The sequence below is a fragment of the Phyllostomus discolor genome, chromosome 3 (assembly GCF_004126475.2).
Source record: "Phyllostomus discolor isolate MPI-MPIP mPhyDis1 chromosome 3, mPhyDis1.pri.v3, whole genome shotgun sequence".
Lineage (NCBI taxonomy): Eukaryota > Metazoa > Chordata > Mammalia > Chiroptera > Phyllostomidae > Phyllostomus > Phyllostomus discolor.
Window position 1 is genome coordinate 43,574,972 of NC_040905.2, and position 19,624 is coordinate 43,594,595.

The 19,624-nt window shown below is 40.3% G+C and overlaps 1 protein-coding gene and 1 pseudogene across 1 annotated transcript in view; one reads left to right on the forward strand and one right to left on the reverse strand.

Moving 5' to 3' along the window:
* Positions 1-19,624, reverse strand: part of MRPS27 (mitochondrial ribosomal protein S27) — a 78,414-nt gene that overhangs the window by 45,324 nt on the left and 13,466 nt on the right. The window contains exons 3-4 of the mRNA XM_028517877.2: positions 12,307-12,377; positions 10,349-10,407 (exon numbers count right to left, since the gene is read on the reverse strand). Of these exons, the coding sequence (XP_028373678.1) occupies positions 10,349-10,407; positions 12,307-12,377 (130 nt within the window). The remainder of the gene's footprint in view (positions 1-10,348; positions 10,408-12,306; positions 12,378-19,624) is intronic.
* Positions 18,611-19,025, forward strand: LOC118499461 (annotated as a pseudogene).

Below are 19,624 nucleotides of genomic sequence, written 5' to 3' on the forward strand. Positions count from 1 at the left end.
CAAACCTGTTCAAATAAGTATTTTAACAAATGTGGAAACAAGTTTTTTTTTCTCTGCTATGATAAAAGAGATTAGAACAGTATAAAGTATTCAAACACTCAGGAAAGCACCGAGAACAAAATACTCACGTACGCAACTGCTACCTTCATCAAATTCTAAAACCTGTCACACTTATTTCAGACTTTTTCTTTTTTAACCAAGAAAACCATAAATACAGTTGAAGCCCCGCTTTGTGCGTCTCCTGATGCTATTCCTACCCCAGTTTTTCACAGGTAAATAATACCCTGAATGTTTTGTTTATTATTCTTGGGCGTGTTTTTATGCTTTCACACTTTATATGTGTATCTATATAAGCCTGAACTGCACATATTTTCAAACTACACAAACGGTATCATTCTGCACAGCGATCCTTCCCCACGCTTCTTTCCCCCTCATCATGATTTTGAGGTCACTGCGCTGGTGTGCACAGCTGCAGTTCGTTCACGCTTTCTTGCTGCTGTACGGCATTCCATTGTACGAGTCCATCACACTTGGTCTGTCTTCCTGTTGGCAAACAGGAAAGGTGCTTCCAGTTCATTATTATCATAAACAATGTAACAAGGAATATTCTTATTCTTATAACTTATTCCTTGTACATGCCAGAGTTTCTTCAAGGTATCCATCTAGGAGGACACTACTGAGTAGAACGCCAGGCCCATCCCCACTTTTGTTTCATCTTGCCATGCCGTTCCTCCCGGTGGCTACACAACCTTCAACTCCCACCAGCAGTTAAATCCAAGCTCCCCTTGCTCCTCTTCTTTGCCATAATTATGACTGTCAAGACTTTCATTTTTGTTTCTGATCAATGGGAACATATGTAGCATTTTAAACTGCCACTTAACTGATCACTAAGGAGAACATCTTTTCACATATTTATGGCCACTCTGTTTTTTTATTCTGTGAGTTAATAGGTCCTCTACCCATTTTTCTATTGGATTCTCTTCTTACCTTATTGATCCATAGATATAGTCTAGATACTAACCTTTGCCAGTTAGATGTAAGGCAAATGTTTCCCTTGTCAATGGCTTGTCTTTCAATTTGTTGATGGTGTCTTTTGTGGTATACTTTTCATTGTAATGCATCAAAATTTATCAATCTTTTATCAGTTAGTTATGTTTGTATCTTGTTCAAAAAAACCTTTACATGTCATACAAATGTAAATACTCTCCTATATTTCTAAAAGTTTTATGTTTTGCTTCTTCCATATAAGTGTTTAATCTACTTTTAAAAATGTGCATGTGTGTTTGAGGAACTTTTTCCATGTATATAATGAGTTGTCCACACACCATTTATGGACTCATCCACTCTTTCCCCCTCCATATCTGTGTAGAGCACCTGAGCTCCCGTACATGTGCAGAGCCATTCCTGGGCTCTCTGTTCCGTTCCACGCATCTGTTTGTCTGAGCCAACATCTTATTTTATTTATTGCAGCTTTCTAAGTCTTGTTATCTGTCTGGTAAACCAATCACTTTATCTTAGTCTTCTCAAAACCGGCTTCGTTATTCTTGGCCATTTACTCTTTCATTTGAATTTTACAGTCATCTTCTCAGATTCCACAAAAAATTCTGCTGAGATTTTGGTTGGAATTGCATTGCATTTATAGATGAAATCTGAGAGTTAGAGTCAAATGGTTTAAAACAAATAAAATGGAAATATGTAGTAAAAAAGCTGGCAGGAAACACTAAAAAGTGAGTGATGTTTCCTTTACAAGTTGAAAAAAAAAGCATGTGGTACTTTTTTTTCATAAGTAAAAAGTAATTTTTTAAATATGGGAAAATTTGTATGTTTTAACCTATCCTGCAGGGCCATTAAGAGCTCAGTTTTTTATATAACAATAGGCAACACAAATAGAAATTCTTAATTTCTGTAGCAGGGAATAAACCAATAAGTTAAAATAAATAATGGGGAATGGCAGTAACACTAAACATCTTTAGACATTCTAAACTGTTCTTGCGCACTTTAGACAGCGGAGCTAAAATCCCTGACAGCAGTCCCTCCATTTCCATTTCAACTGTTTAAATGTTTTCCTGTCATGCTCCCAGTCCTTGCAGCAGACCTCTCTTTTTGCATCTGGTTTACAGTTTGATTACTGATTCAGTAACATCTTATCAGAAATTCATTTTGGTGCCGATTGTTTCTAAGTGGGAATGGCCTTCTTTCTGTTCTTTCTCTCCACAGAAGGGAAGCAGATGACTTTCTGCTGCCCCCTTCTGGTTTCTGGCTGCTGGAAGCCTAGTAACACGAGTACACTTAGGAGACGGTTGATTAGGGCCAGGCAGCTTCCTCTAAAACATGACATTCTTTTCATCAGGGTGCTGAGCTGCTAGTGTTCATGAACACCTATTCTTCCCTGTCCCGAGTCCTGACCATCTTTGTACCTTCATGCCCTTGGGGTGGGGGTGGGGGTGGGGGAGACAACTGGGGACTGACTATCATGTCTTAGAAATCAAAACTGGAGCTTAAAGTACATTTTCCCTAAGAAGAGAAATATGGGAAGGAATAGTCCTTGTTTTTCAAGATGTTCCATCTAGTACAGCCAACATTAAAGCTAAAATTTATTGAGCATTGTCCTTCTTTGTCCCCAGACTATTCTAAGGGCCTTGAGTATTCATTTCTTTGTACATTACTATCCCAAAGCACAGGCACGATTTCAACCCCCAAATATATGAGTGAGGAAACTGAGGGGTAGAGAATACAAGTAACTTAACCATATAGCTAATAAAGATACATCTAGGATTCAAATCTAGGCAGACTGGCTCCATTGGCCATACCCTTATCTACTGTAATATACTGCTTATCAAATAAAAAATAAAAAAAGAATCACATATTTTTGATTAGTCAAAAAACACAACAAAGTAAGCACCCCTGACTAGATTAAAGAAAATTCTGTAGAAGGGGGTCAGAGAGAGCACATTCAAACAGTGAAAATCGTGCAAGTTCATGGACGTAGCAGGATTTGGGACTGGTCTCACAAGACAGGTTATATTCTGTCAGAAGAAGATGGCAGGGCGAAGGGGGGGGGGGCTTGGGGGAACATTCTGGGAACAGCAGCCCATCCAGCTGGAGACTGTGTAAGAGGCCCCACGTGCCCACTGTGATTATCTGCTAAGGCAGCAAACAGAGGGCTCCAGTAACCTACATGTACGAGACACACACAATTCTCATTTTAACAAATAGTTTTGGGTTCTATCAAAATTCTGCCCAGGCTTTTTTTATTAATGAAGACTAAGGACCAACTTGAGTTTCGCCTCCTGGCAGCATCGTCACTGGGCTGTGTGACAGCCAGTGGGTAACAACCACGCTGTCCATGTGCTTTAATGGTCTGGAATGGAGGACTGGGTTTGAGTCCCAGCCTTGCTCATTACTAGCCATGTGATTTGTGATTCCATTTGTCTTAAAATCAGCATTGCTATGAGAAAGACAGAAGAGACCTCAAAAGCATCAAATCTGTCTGGTAAAGAAAAACAAAACTGAAATCTATCTTGGGAATAACAGCAGCCACATCAAACACTTCTTGTTCCTCCAGCGTCCTCCTGCCTAGACACACAGCATCTGGAACGACTCTGGGATTGATTTGCCAGGGGCCTCAAAACCGAGGAAGCAAACAACGGAAATTTCTGTCCCCACAAACCTCTTCTTGAAGCTTCTGTTTCTCTACTCATCTGTCCCTTAAACAGTGCACCAGCTCCTGAGAAGATCTCTTAATTATCTTCAAAACCCTACTGGTCTCTTTAGGAAATACAAGACAATATATTTACTTATGCCTTTCTCTCTGCTCTACAACTATAATTCCTATTACCTTTGTCGTGATTTCACAGACATGACAATAGCCAGTAAAAGGACTTTTGGATCAAAGGACTTTATACTGTGGAAAAAACGACTTGGGATATATCAGTTTATATGAAACTGTAGGAGATTTCTAGGTTTAGTCCACAAAGGGTTGTGCAGTTATTAAAATCCATCTAATTAAGCTCTCAAATCCTTTTAAGTCCCATGTCTGGTAACATCTATTAGTTTTTTCTTTCAATATTCACAGTTAATGCGGCTGAAACTTCAATTCCACCATTTAAGTCAGTAAGGTTGAGTGAGAGACTAAACAAAACAGACCAAAAATAGACTCACAAATGGTATATGAACAACTGATTATTGACAGAGACTCAAAGGGAATTCAGTGCAGAAAGAATATTCTTTTCAACAAATGGTGCTGATACAACTAGGAATTCTTATGCTACAGAATTAACTTTGATCTTTACCTCATACTGTAAAAACCAGCAATTCAGAATGGATCACAGTTCCAACTGAAAAGTAAAACTATGACACTTCTAAAACAAAACATAGGAGAAAAATCCATGTGATGTTGTGTTAGGCAACAATGCCTTTGTTGTCATCAAAAGCACAATCCATAAAAGAAAAAAACTGACAAACTATACTTCCATCAAAAATAAAAACCACTTTGAAAAACACTGTTACTTGAATGAAAAAACATGACTATTAGAAAAAAAAATCTCAAAACTCAGTAAGAAAACTTGAGCACTCAACAACAGTAAAAGGCAAAAGATGTGAACAGACACTTCACCGGAGGAGACACATGTGTGGCAGACAAGCACATGAAAAGATGCTCAACATCACTAGTCATCTGGCAAATGCAAACACAAATCACAATGAGATACCACTAGACCCTATCAACACAGCTAAATGTGCTGGCAAAAACGTGGAGGACCTGAAACCGTTGTTGGGATTGTAACGGGTATAACCACTCTGGAAAAGAGCTTTGAAAACATACTACCGGATGTTCCAGCCATTCCAGTTCTAGATATTTATTTACCATTCCCCTCGTCTCATAGAAACATACGTCCCTACTTGTACACAGGTGTTTGCAGCAGCGTGGACTGCTATGGACTCCTAGGATCAAAACCTTCAGGAGACCCATTCATCGCACTGGAGGAATAAAAGAGAGGAGCTATCCAAGGTGTGAGACCACTCTGGGAAATTAGGTGGAATGTTAAAATTAAAGCCAGGAAAATACCCTTGAAGGTTCCCCCTACACTCCTTACATGCCTTCCATGGCTGGGCTCCACGATGAAACAAGAGCAGTAGGGAGAGAAGTACCAAGTCTAAAGGCTGGGAAGCTGAGGGTTCTCACTCTAACTCCCATCACAAAGCTCCACTGAGCCTCTGACAAGGCCAGGACAATGCCCCTGGCAATCAGCTATTCTCTAGCGCACATTAACACTAAGAACCTCTCCCAGGCCCAAGGTAAGGATCAGCAAAGAGCTAAATAAAGCACTTGGCAATATTAGAGTCTCTAAAAATGCTCTAAGAGTCATTTAACTCCCCTTAGACTCTTACTCGTTTCCCAATAATGTTCAAACATAATGAGAGCTAGCAATATGCTAACAGAAAACACTTTAACTTCCTCTCATTGCTGTAACACACAAACAATTTCGATGCCCTCAAAGGAAAACTATTACTGCTTCAACTCATGAATGCTGTTTTGTCCCAGTAAACCCCTTACTCCTCTCTCTCTACAAGCAGATGTGCATTCTTACAATACAGGCCCTTAGGGTAGTATGCTCACCTTCCAAGGAAGCATCAGAATATTTTTGCTTGTTTAAAGTGAAGTTATTTTGGTTCTTCCTTTTTAGGCTCGCTGCCAACTGGGACCTGGAGACACGCAGGCTGCCATCTGCCTCACCCCAGCTGTTCCTGACCTGCCATCCGTCTCCAACCAGGGATGCCTCGTAGCTGCCAGGTCAGGTGAACAACTGATGAAAGATGCCCGAGGCCAAGGCACAGCCTGGATGAATGTATTGGCAGCACACAGCCTGCAAAGCAACCTTGACTTCCTCTCATTAATGGGTGGCATGCCACTCTCCATGACAACACAGAACTGTATTCTGAGGAAGAGAAACCTTCCTATGGAGCTCGGCAACAATCTTTTTTTACTGCATGACAGTTAATTCAGCTAAAAACCAAAAGCCCACTTTTTAAAAAATGTTATATTCTTAAGACAGAATATGCTACATATGTTTAGATTTCTATCACTTATCCTTTCGGAATGACTGTTATGATGCAGACTAAATTACCAGTTCTGATTGTTGGTGCTCTGATAGGAAAAGGAACATGTTTAATTTCATGTATCTCTCAACTGCCGTGGTCCCAATATGATTTGAAAGTCTAAATAAGCCTTTCACAATGTAATTTGCAAACATCCTTGGTGAAGAGGAGGATACCACAAGGAAAGATGGAATTTTTATGGCTTGAGTTTGCATTCTATTAATGTAATAATTGAATATTCTTATAAGGATCTGTTAAAGCTTGTTATAATCATGGAAATAGTGGATTTTACTGATGCTACAATTTTACATGCAGTTTTATCTCCTAAAAAGGGAGACACAGAGCCTGCCTCAGGGCTCACTTCTCTGCACACATGGGCTTGGGAGGTGCTGAGCTCAGTACAATCAAGTAGGTGGCCCAGAACAGTGATTCCACAAAATGATACAGGGATACTCTAGATAAGCTCACTATAAAATAACACAGCCTCAAGCTGACCGATCCCAAAAGGGGATATTTTGTGGAGGGAGAAGCTAAGATGATGGTTCTTAGAAGACAAACAACGAGATACATGGGATTTCCTCTTAGTCCCTCACTTCAGTTCCCTCCTGCTCCACGGTGCTCTCGTCCTGCTCTGGTCCCATACAAGCCCTTCAGGTGCACTCTCCCTGTTTCCTTCTTGGCCTGTTTTCCCACCCGCCTAGCCATGTCTACACATATTGTATGAAGTTCCTGGATCGGGTCCTTCTTATCTCGTTTTATTTATTTACCATGTTTTTATTCTCTTATTTTAATCATGTTCTGTATTTTGTTGCAGCCTAACAGTTGTTAGCATGCCTTGCCTTCTTGTCTCTTAGCTTTCACATTTTGTTTATTTTACTTCCATTTAGCCTTTTTACAGTTTTAATCATTTTTACTCTTGGTTTATTTTCCCTTTAGACTATGTAGAGTATTAACAGGTTTTTTTTTAATTGCCAACCTGTATAGTTTCTGCTATTAACTGCCTTAATCATCTTTACTTCACATTATTCTTTTGTTTAAAGGATCATTTCCACCTGGCTGGCATAGCTCAGTGGATTGAGCACGGGCTGCGAATCAAAGTGTTGCAGGTTCAATTCCCAGTCAGGGCGCATGCCTGGGTTGCAGGCCACGGCCCCCAGCAACGGCACATTGGTGTTTCTCTCTCTCTCTCTCCCTCTCTTCCCTCTTTAAAAATAAATAAATAAAATTTTTTTAAAGGGTCATTTCCTTTTTCTTGGAGTTTCCAGGCTTTACTCAGAAGCAGCAGGACGCAGCGGATCAAAGGGCAGTGGGCTCCAGCCAGCAGCGCACAGAACGGCCCAAACAGGTGGCTACATATTTGTTCTCCCTCCTGCCGTCTGAAAAGCAGCCTTTCCAGCTCTCCTTAAAAGATCCCTGGGACTGTTAAATATTGAAGCCCCTACACTTTTAAACCTTCAGATTTCAGGGGATTCAAAAGCTGAAAGCTCTCCTGGGATGACAGCATGGGATAACAAGCTGGCACATGTCAGCAGCATCCTGAATTGCTGGAACCTGGAACTGCTTACCTGAGCACCTGATACAATGGCAGAGGCACAATCCGCTCTCCAAGGATCACTCAAGGTGTCCACACCTCTTTGGCTCTAATGCTCTTTACATAATCACTGGGGAGATTTGATCACTAGAAGACACGACCTTGTTGCAGCTACACTGGGTGTGCAGTGTCTGATCTCCACAGACCAAGGCGGGAAAGAGTTGAGCTAATGACAGAGGTGGCAGCCCGAAGTCCTGCTGCCGGCCTTACCCTCAGGCTGGTACTGGCTGGGAAATGAGAAATCCTCAAGGCAGATCAGCAAAAAGCGGCTAGTTGTAGGATTAAGAAAGAGCCTCTATATTTCCTCTTCATTCTAGACCTGTGATTGTAAGCTGACGCTGAGATGTGTAAAGTCATCCCATGTAGAGACACTGGCATTGCAACCATGGCATGCCGAAGACCTAGCAGGTAGAAACAGCACAGGCCTTCGGTGTCTTCAGGATTAACCCTCCTGATTGCAGCTAATGGAGGTAAACCCCAAGACTGGGGTTCACAACTGTAACTTTTCATTTTGCTGAGGCATTACTGTGTTTTGTATTTATTCTCTGAGCTTGGAAAGCAGGAATGAGACTCTTAGCTAATGAGTGAATCCATCCAACCTCCATTATCTACATCTGTATGCAGCTTTATGGAGTTACACTTAGTCTTACATATGTATCATATTCATCTTAAGAAGTCATAAAATACTTCTTTCTTTAAAAAATATGCTGAGGAAAAGAGAGCTAATTTTCTTTAATGGAAGGAGAAGAAAGAATAGGAATAAAAAAGTGATGCCACAGTTAAAACATTAGTTTTAATTAAGCAAAGGATAGGGTGACAAATTAAACAGAGGCTCAGATTTAAGATGGACAAAAGTCTTTTGTATGATCTACACGAAAATAGGAAATAGAGATTTTGTGGAACTTTCTGTAAGACCCTGGGCCATATGAAACTGGACATCATGTGATGATTTACTTACAGAAGACCTTAGGGGTAGGGCTTACATTTCTCAGTTAACACTTAATTCATCACTTACTCATCACTGTATGTCCAGCACTTCGGACAGAGGCTGGGCACCCACTAGACGCTCAGTGAACACGCGCTGAATGCTGAACCACTGAAACCAATGATATGTTACAGAGGTACTTTGGGACAGAAGAAAACCAGTACTCATTTCTTCCAAGACTGTGGCACTGTGTCCCACAGGACAGAATTCTACGAAATAGTTTCTACTTGGATGTTCGAACTATTTTCTCCATTTGCCGTAAATAAAGCAAAAGAATGAGAATTGGGCAGATGCCAGTCCAAATACACCTTTCGCCACAGGCAAAAATAACTATCAAAGGAGCCCACCAAGGCCAAAGAACCACTGAAGGAAGTCAAGGCTTGCTCTCATCAAAGGATCCTTTCATGTTTATCTTAATGAAGCGTAGGAGGGCACTTACAGTTACAACTTCAGGACCTAGAATTTAAACTTAGGACACTGTTAAAGGCAATCTTAGGTTTAAAATAAAGGTTTCTTTACAGCATGGAATCTAATCTACTTGACATGTATATTTAAACTGAAAACAGCAAAAAGGTGGTAGAATTCACCCAATTCAGACAGGAAAAAAAGTCTCATTACTATTTTGAAAATGAAATAAAAGAAAATTGAGTAAGTTTTCACTAATATAAGAAAAGCTTTTAAAAATGCACCCAGATGGACATAATTGAAACTTTCTTGATCAAAACAAAGTAGGATCAAATGGGAAATTCTAATGCAATGCTTACTGGAAACACTTTAAATTTCAACCGGAGGCTATTTTTGGAACCAAAGAATTGGGACAAACCATACATTAGATTTTTAAAATCACAATAAGGAAACACAATAAAAAGTTAGTTGTAAGGTACAATTTAGACAGGTATTTGATAGGTGGAATATCAACTATAAGGATAAGCCATCATTTATTTGGCCAGTCACTTAAAGAGTCTGAGGTTATCCCAGGCGTTTGCTGCTGTAGATGGTGCTGTACTGAACATGCTTCTTGTGCACATGGGTGGGTGTATCTGTGTGCAGTTCACAGTAGGGCTGCTCACAGCTGAGAGAAAGAATGAAGTAACTCGTAGTACAGAAACATTTTAAATACAGTATTAATTAATAACAGGTGCCAAGTAGTACATATAGAGTATATTTACCTCTGAATAAAAAAGAAGAGATAAATATATAATTTTTCATCTATCAGATTATCAAAAAAAATCCAAAAGTGTGACTCCTATTGGCTGAGCTGTAAAAACGGGCCTCCCTTATATACTGCCAGTGAGAACATAAACTGGTTAAAACTGCAAAGTAAAGCAATTTGGAAATAGTTACTGAAATTACAAACATAAGTACTTATGAGACTTATGTGCAAAATTACATATGTATAAGGTTATTAATTACTACATTGTTTATAATATGAAAAGAGAGAGCAAACAACTAAAGACCCATCAACAGGGGACTGATTTAAATACTATATTCATGGTATGGAATATTATGTAGATATAAAAAATGAGGAAGCTGTCTATATACATATAGGGAAAAATTTCCAAAACATATACTTAAAAAGCCAGGTGTTGAAAATTATATATAATACATACTACCTTTTGTGTTAAAAGGAGGTAGGAAATAGGAGGGTACATAGCCCAATGAAATGGCAAACTTACTTGTACAAGTAATACTCTGCATGATCTATCTCTTCTCGAGATGAAATGTTGTCCACAAACTAAAAGACAAAAAAAGAAACTTTTGGTTGAATACAAATTATGCCATATATTGGGCCTAATTCACACAATAATCTTAAAAAAGACCAAACACCTATTCTATTGGAACAAGGTTCACATGGTATGACTCCATCCTTGAAATCTCTTTGTGCTAATTCAAACAAAAAACACCCAGTGGTTTATCTTTTTCTTCGTATAGAGCAACTTTGGTCATGAAAAGATGTATCTAAAGGTCGAAAACTGGTATCTGAAAGGTTGAAAACTCTAATGGCTAAAAAATACGGCTCAAGAGATGAAAATCTAAATTAGAGAACTCAATCTTGGAACCACTTTTCTTACTCTCACTTAGGTTCTGCTATGGACCAGTCAACGAACTAAGTCTCCCTTTGCACCATAAAATCTGTGAGTGTGCTCCTTAGTGCTAAACCAAACAAGCAAACACAAAGGGCTATTCCAAGGATAGATTCTACCCTAAAGTAGAGACTCAGAAAGACAGATTTAGAAGGTAATGCATGTGGTAAGTAGAATTAAAACCTCATAAAGAGGGACAGTAAAAAGGGGCAGACTTTCTAAAAATGCCTCCGACTTACTTGTTTGAGAAATCCCATGAAGGGGAGGATAAATATGGTGCAAACACAGGCACCTGAGGTTGAGGACTAGCTCTCCTGATGGCTCGCTGTGTGGCCTAAACAGATGGCATGGCCCCTCTGGAACTTAGTTGCTCCATCTGCACAGATAGAATAAAGGCACCTGCCTCAATGGTCTGAGGCTCCAATGAGAAAATGTGTATGAAAGCTTTTTCAATTCTGCAGAGCTGCCTAAACCAGTATCAGGTATTATGACAACAGAGATTTTATCCATCATGTAAGGGAAGAACCAATGGTTTTTCCATTCCCCTTCAATGTGAACATTTTGAATCCATAAAAGTTAAGTTTAGACATAGTTAACCTCTCCCCCTACTAAAGGGAGAATATCAGGAAATAGAAAGAACCCAGACTAAAAACAATAGTTTCTTTCCTTTTCCTCTTCTAGATTTAACAATAACATTGAATTTTATGGTGCCATTAATTCCTACAAAGAGCTTTCACAACTAAGATCTCCTTTTAGTGTTGCATCAGCCCTGCAAGGGAGATTACTACTGTCCTCATTTAGGAAATGGAGAAAGTGAGAGGGGCCCAACTGCCCAATGTCACAAAGTTAATTCACGATAAATACAAGCTCAGGTATTTATTTGAGGGGAAAAAACTTCAATGTCACAGAGACCTGGGTTTGAATCCCAATTTTTCCACTTAGGACCATGGTGAACTTGAGAAATGTATCAATCATTCTGAGTCTTGTATGTAAAAGGAGATAATAATGCTGTCACCTACGGCACTGTAAAAATTAACATATGAGATAATGTATGTTAAGAAACCGGTACAATAGATGGCATAGAAGGTGTTCAGCAATGGTTACTATCGCTTACTGTTCCTGATTCCTAGCCTAATATTATTCTCTATTCCATTGCTCTGCATTAACACACATTCTTTTAAAGACTTTCTCAGCCAAAAATAACTCCCACTATTAACAAATAAATATGATTCCTCTGATGGGTGTACAAGCCAAAAAAAAAATCATGGTATTATATGACAGAATACCATATCCCGGAAAACTTAAAATAAATCAGATATGTAACAATGATCACTGACATCAGAATCTGGTAAATCAGCTTTTATTTCAGTCAAAGAAATTTGTTACTTCATCATAAAATATCTATTAGTAACTACAAAAACATACCATGCTCTGGAAAAATATTTCCTATGAAAGATATTCTTTACTTGCACAGCCTCATCTATATAAAGAACCTTTCTTGTTTTCTCCCACCTTCTTCTTTAAAAATACATATATTTAAGTTTTCTTACCCGTGCTATTGTTAAAGAACTAACCGGCAACTTTCTCTCATATGTCTTATCCATTAAAGATGCTAGATCAGCTGCGAAGACAAAGAAGAAAAAAGAAGCTTGTTACATATACATGTTCACCATGGAAAACCTAACAGATACAACTCCTGCCAGATGGCTGCCGCCATTATGGAACCAGTATTAGAACAGATGCACTTTCTTGCTCTTTCTATACATTATTTTTGTATAAATTAAAGAGGATAAAAATATTAGTAACATTTAAAACTGATTTATTTAAGTGTGGTAAGGATAATGTTTAAAATGCTAGCACATATTTAGTTTTTAAAAAATGTATCAATAAAGTGTCTGTGGAAGGAGACACAAGAAAGTGTTATTACTGACAGACTCTACTGGAAGGAGTATGCGGTCAGAGGCCAAGGGAAGAGTAGTCTTCACTGTTTGCATATTAATTCCTTTTGCATTTTGAACCAGGTAAATAATTAGTTATTCAAAAAATTTTTTTAATTGGAATTTATCAAAAGACTTATATTTTCCCTGAACAAATCAGAGAAGGCACCCAGGCCACACTTAGTGATTCTCAGCCTGGACTAATCCTATTGTAGTTTCTTTTAGTAGAACATCCACACGAATACTTGGTATTCCTGAGACTATGCTGTTATCTCAGTCTAAAAATATTTAAAATCCTAGGCAACATGTATTTCCAAATTGATTGTTTCACATCTTTACATTGTTTCTCTAACTTACAACATACTTCCCCCCCCTCCCCTCACTCTCACCCTCAGCTCCTGATTTTGTGTCGTCTTATTTCTGAGTACAAAACACAATCAAAGGAGAACTTCATTCTCCTACCACCAACTCTGCCAGGCTACTAGCATTGGAGCCCATATAATCTTCCTTCTTCTTGTTCTTCTTTTTTTTTTTTTTTACAAAGGATAAACTTTATTAAGCAAACCGAAAAACAACAACCTCCCTTGACATCCTATCTCCTCCCTCTAATTCTCCTGTGCTCTGCCCCTGTCAGCAGCAAGACAACTCAAAAGAGTCATACCCGATACAACGGTGACTGCTTCCTTAGTGCCATTCTCACTTGAACTCTCTCACATCAGATTCTGGTTCCCACCACTGCTAATCCCAGTGCCCTCCTCCCCATTGTTAAATCCAGTGGCAAATTCTTTTCTTGGCTGCTCATGAGCATTTGATATAGTTGACCTTTGTGAAATACTCCTTTCTCTCTCTCGGGTTCCTTTGTAGGGTCCCTGAATCTTCTTGAGTCCTAAATGTTAGATTACCCTAAGTCTGAACAGTTGACTCTTCTCTTCACTCACACACTCCAAGAGCCTTAATCATCATCTATAGATTACTGACTCCACACTTACATGTTTATCCTGCCTCCTGCCTGTAACTCCAGACATGTATTTCCAACAGCAAAGGTAACATCTCCATTTGAGTGTCTAATAGGTAACTAAACATTACATGTCCTCTTCATTCTCCAGCCTTCCACTCTGAACCTGCTTTTCTCCAAGCCTTTCCCATCTCAGTAAGTAACTACTACCTTCAGTGGTTCACTCAGGCCAAAGATCTAGGTGTTATTTTTGACCCCATTGTTTTTCATACTCTATAACCATTTGTCAGCAAATTTTATGCTCCAGATTTGAAATATAATTCTTTCTTGCCACTACCACTGCTAGGCCACCAACATCTCTCCCCTCCTGACTAGTCACCTCACCACATAGCCTTTTAAAAGATAAATCACATCCTCTGGAGTGCATTATGCTAAGTGAAATAAGCCAGGTGGTGAAAGACAAATACCATATGATCTCACCTGTAAGTGGAACCTAATCAACAAAACAAATAAGCAAAATATAACCAGAGACATTGAAATAGAGAACAATCTGACAGTAACCAGAGGGGAGGGGGAGGGGATTACAGAGGGAAAAGTGGGGAGGGTTGTCAAGGAACATGTATAGAGGATACACGGACAAAGCCAAAGGGGGATAGGATTGAGGGTGGGAGGTGGGGATGGCTGGATGGGTGGGAGTGGTGAGGAGGAAACAGAGACAATGGTACTTGAAGAACAATAAAAAATAGAGGGTGAAAAAATAGACAGGAGGATGTTAAGAACAGTATAGAAAATGGAGTAGCCAAAGAACTTATGTGCATGGCCTACAGACATGAATTAAGGGGGGATTGCTGGAGGGAATGGGGAGTACCTCATGGAAGGGGGCAAAAGAGGAAAATCGGGCAATTGTAATAGCATAATCAATAAAATATATTATAAAAAAAGATAAATCACATCCTGTCATTCTCTTTTCTTAACCAGCTAATAGCCTCTTGTTGTTAGGGTGGAATGAGCAGCCAGAGGGGAAATAAGGCAGGGACCTCAACATTACACTCTAACAAAGAATTTAACACAGGAGGCTGGAAGCAAAAGCTCACATGATGACCCAGTCATCCTGACCCTGGTCCGATAAGGCTGCCAGGCGTCTGGAACAACAAGTGAAACTATGATAGTGTGTGTGGGGGAGCCCTTGAAAGTGTATATCACTTCCACTGGCTGGAAAAAGGAAAACCTTGAGACTGTGTATTTACCCCGAGGCCTGGAAGGGAGCAGGGAGGGAGTCTGCAGTACCCAAAGAAAAAAACCATAAAACGACTTTGGTCAATTGCCTGCCTCTCATCACCTATGCAAAATGAACACACAGACTGTAGAGCAAGATAAGGATTCCGGCTAGCAGACCCCCCACTCACACCTACATTTGGGTAGTCACATCTCCCTGGGGAAGCTGGCACCACCTTTATCCATCAATCAATATGTAACTTCTTCACCCCCACCTCAAATATATTAAGTCCTCAGATCAAATGACTCTCTCTTGGCCTCCTCTCCTGGCCTTTTCTCTTGGTCTCGTGGCTCTCTTGCCCCACAGGGGACAGACCCCTAGCCAGCCAGCCTCTGGCCAGTGGTGGGGACCCTGGCTACCCTTTTTGACCACCCGGCTTCTAGCCACCTTGCCTCTAGCCATCAGGGTGCTGGCCATCCAGCCTCTGGCCACCCTACTCTTGCCACCCCTGCTCTAGCACCTTTGCTTTGCTTTCCTATTAGAACTTAGTGCTAATGAACTTTGCATGCATGCTTGTAGGCTTGCTGGCCTGTAATTCTTTACCGCATCGGCGAGAAGAACTCAGTTTCTGGGAGTTTCTCCCGTAACACTATCAAACTTAGAATAAAATACAAAATATTTCCTATGACTTGCAAATGCCTATAAGCTGGTCTGTGTATTTTTCTTTTCTTTTTTCTCTTCTCTTCTTTTCTCCTTCCTCCCTCGCTCCCTCCCTCCCTCCCTTCCTTCCCTTCCTCCCTCCCTCCCTCCCTCTTTCCCACCCTTCCCTCTCTCTCTCTCATGCTTATAAGTAAAATCCATAAAGGCAAGGAATCGACTGAGTGATAAATTCTCAGTCTGTAACAGCTCCATAAAAGGCACTCAACAGCAGTGACTGGTGTGGCTCAGTGGATTGAGCGCTAGCCTGTGAACCAAAAGGTTCTGGATCGATTCCCAGTCAGGGCACATGCCTGGGTTGTGGGCCAGGTTCCCAGTAGGGGGGACTTGAGAGGCAACCACACACTGATGTTTCTCTCCTTCTCTTTCTCCTTCCTTTCTCTCTAAAAATAAAATAAAATAAAATATTTTATAAAAAGGTACCTAATAAATACCTAAAGAAATGAATAATATAAGAAAGAAAGGGAGAGAGGGAGGAAGAAAAGAATGGAAACGAGTGGGAGGAAGGAAAAAGAAGTAACTGGATTTCCAAGGGGTTTTTTTATGTTTTTTTTTTCTGTTGTTATTGTTTTTTCTCCCTAGTGGAAGAAACCAGCATCAAGTAACAAGGAGACAGAGGTAATCAATAGACACGTATTTGTTGAAGCCCCTGCTGCAGTGTATTTAGCCTTTTACCTCTCCTTTCTTGGGCGTAATGATCTCAAGGATTACGTAGCTACTAGGGGAAACCAACTTTTCAAAATCCCCAAAATTTACTATGATATAAAAGTAATTGGCTTTTCTTATGACTATCTTAGAGGCATTAACACCAAGTGATTAAAGAATGGTAAAGACACCTCCCCCACCCCCGCAGCCACACAAACACACAAAGGTGTCCCTAAAACCTCTTCACTCTAAGGCAAATTAACACTGTTACATCTATTTGCTCACAGAACATGAAACAGCACTTCCATGATACCAAATCTTTATAATCCCTTCATAACAGAGGCCCTTGTGTTGAGATGATAGGCATTATAAAAAATTATGTACCCTTACTCCAAATTTAAACTTTAACTTCAAAAAATGTGGATCAGGATCTACTGGCCTAATTAAAACGGCCTCCATTTCCTTGTGGATTTCACTTAGGGCACAATGTAGACCTAAACGCTGGATCAGTGTGGTAACTCAAGATTCCATTCTAAGCCTTCACGCCAAGACATCTTCAGCCAAGTGAAATCAGCTGGGGCCTCAAAAGGGCAACAGCTGCAGGCCTAGCCTCTGATGAATAACATCTGCATATTGCAAGTCAGAGGAAGGTTTGCTGCTAAATAGAATAGGTGACCAATCACCTCAGATGATAGTGCTGGCGTGATGAACGAGGCAGAAGACTGCATGGAGCAGGGCTGGCCAGGAGAGCTGCGGCAGCTGCGCCCCGCAGAGGGCCAGCGCCACAGGCTTCTGGACTGTGGGCTTCGACAGTCAAAGGCGCACTTCATGTTTCACTGAGGGGACAGCAGGCACCCAGGTTCCATTCAAAGGGATGTGCTAGAGAAGATGCTTTCTTGCCTGTCATCCAGCTCCTCGGGAGTACACATGACAAAGACTATACAGAAAACGGATCTGAAAAATTCTTCATTTAACAAAACACAAAAGCTGTACAGATAATGTAGATTATGTCCAGAAAATGACATGTAAACCAGTGCAAAATGCCCTTCTTGTTTGGAGAAAACAATACCACTGGTGATCTAAGGACATACACGTTGAGGGCCCTACACTATTTCACATATAGGGGTGTAATGCTTCATAAACCTGGTTGAGGATTTGAATCATCTGAGGGGCTTTAAAACTCCAGATTCCTAACCTCACGCCCAGAGGGCAATCCTAATTCTGTAGGTTTGAGGTGACACCAGAGGGATGGAGATTGTTAAACAAAGCCCCAGGAGACTGTGGGGCGCTGCTCATGATCCATGGCCTAGAGGGGTTATATTTGAAAAACACCGTGGAGGGAACACAAAAAAAGTCTTGGATATTCCTCCTAAGCTTGAAGAATATATTAAACGGAATTTTGTTTCTGGAATAAGGCGGGACTAAATGTCCTTTAAAACATTCCTCCTACTATAAAAACACTTAAATATTTCCAAAGTTTCTTTCCAATAGGACTGAGCTTGGTTGCACAGCTTGTGAATGTTCTAAAACCATGAAGTCGTACATATGAAAGGGTGTATTTTATGGTGTGTGAATAAATCTCAATAAAGCTGTTATTAAAAAAATATATATATATATCTCTGAGCTTTCAAGAAGGCGGATGTAATTGTCAGAGGCCAGAGGCAAGACAGAAGCATAAAGCGTGAATGTCTAAGGGAGCAGGGATGGTAGCAGCCACCCAAGGGCACTGCAGGTCCCCAGGGACCCAGAGCTTTGGTTTTACTGGCTCACAGGGGACAGAGGATAAGACCAAGGTCTCTGTGAGATAACAAACGGTCTCGGAGACCCTCAAGTAAAGTCAGGACCAGCTAGGGCTACGCTTGCAGTGAATAGGTGAACTGACTAGAAAGTAACGCACCTGGCGAAGATCAACAGCTGGGATGCTACCCCTGAGGTTCCAAACTACTAAGTCAGCCCTCACACCTCTGAGGCCCTAATTCACACTTTCCATGCAATCCAAGACACACCGACCTGAGAATTTTGTGGAAAGTGGTTTAAACATGATTTTATTGCATAAAATTTTAGAAAATGCACACTAATCTACAATGACAGAAAGCACATCAGCGTTGCCTGGGACTTTGGGAGGGTGGGCGGAAGCAGGAGAGGAGGGTTACAGAGGTGTAAGAGGAAACCTGGTGGTGACAGGGGGCACACGTGCCCGTTATTTTGATTGTGTGGTGATTCCACGGACGTACACAGATGTACATGTGTCAAAACCTAACACACTGTATACTTTAAATGTGTGTGGTTTATTTTATGTAAAGGCCACAACAAAGCTATAAAAAAAATAAACTGACTTCCTTGGTGCTGCCTATGGAGGTGGCAGCCATCTCTTACTCCGCACCATGGCTGCCCTCAGACCCTGGGGTCTGAGATCATCAAAAAGAGGACCAAGAAGCTCATTCGGCACGAGTCTGACCGTTATGTCAAAATTAAAATTAAGCGGAACTGACAGAAACCCAGAGGCACTGATAAGGGAGCAACAAGAAAACAAAGCACGCACGTGTTGCCCAGCGGCTCTGGGAAGTTCCTGGTCCGCAGTGTCAAGGAGCTTGAAGTGCTGCTGATGTGCAACAAACCCTACTGTGCCGGGATTGCTCACAACGTCTCCTCGAAGAACCACAAAGTCACTGTGGATGGAGCAGACCCACTGGCCATGAGAGCCACCAGTCCCAATGCCAGGCTGTGCAGCAAGGAAAATGAACAGACAGATTGTGTACACATTGTATCTGTGTTAATAAAACCTTAACATTCTGCAAATAAATAAATAAATAAATAAATAGAAACTCGGTCAGTAAATTAAAGAACAGGTTAGACTCAGGTGAGGTGAGAGTCAGTGAACTAAAAGATCTAAAAGAAATTACACGGAACTCAGCAAAGATAGATCAAGAGGAAGAGTATAAAAGAGGAACAGAACATAGGATAAAGCCTAAATTACCTTTAATTGAATTTCTAAAAGAAGTTAAACACAGACAATGCAGAAAAGTGGTACATGATAATAGCTACATAAATTTTAGGACTGATGAAAGATACAAATTTTCAGACCCAGGAAACATAAAATCTCAAGTCAATTAAGTAAAATTATACCTATATCTTGATACACATGATTCACATCATGAAAAATAAGGGGATTTTAAAAGTAGCCAGAAGAAAAAGATAAATTACTTACCAAGGAAAAACAACTACACCAATGGGTGTTTTCTTAGTAGGAACAACAGAAGGCAGTAGAATAGTATTCTGGGAATATATACTCTCATAGATTCACAAATCCAGTAATCTTCTCTTTTAAAATTATGGGAAAAGTTAGATGTTTTTAGACAAACAAAAATTGAGAGAATTTATTAGCAACACACACTTAC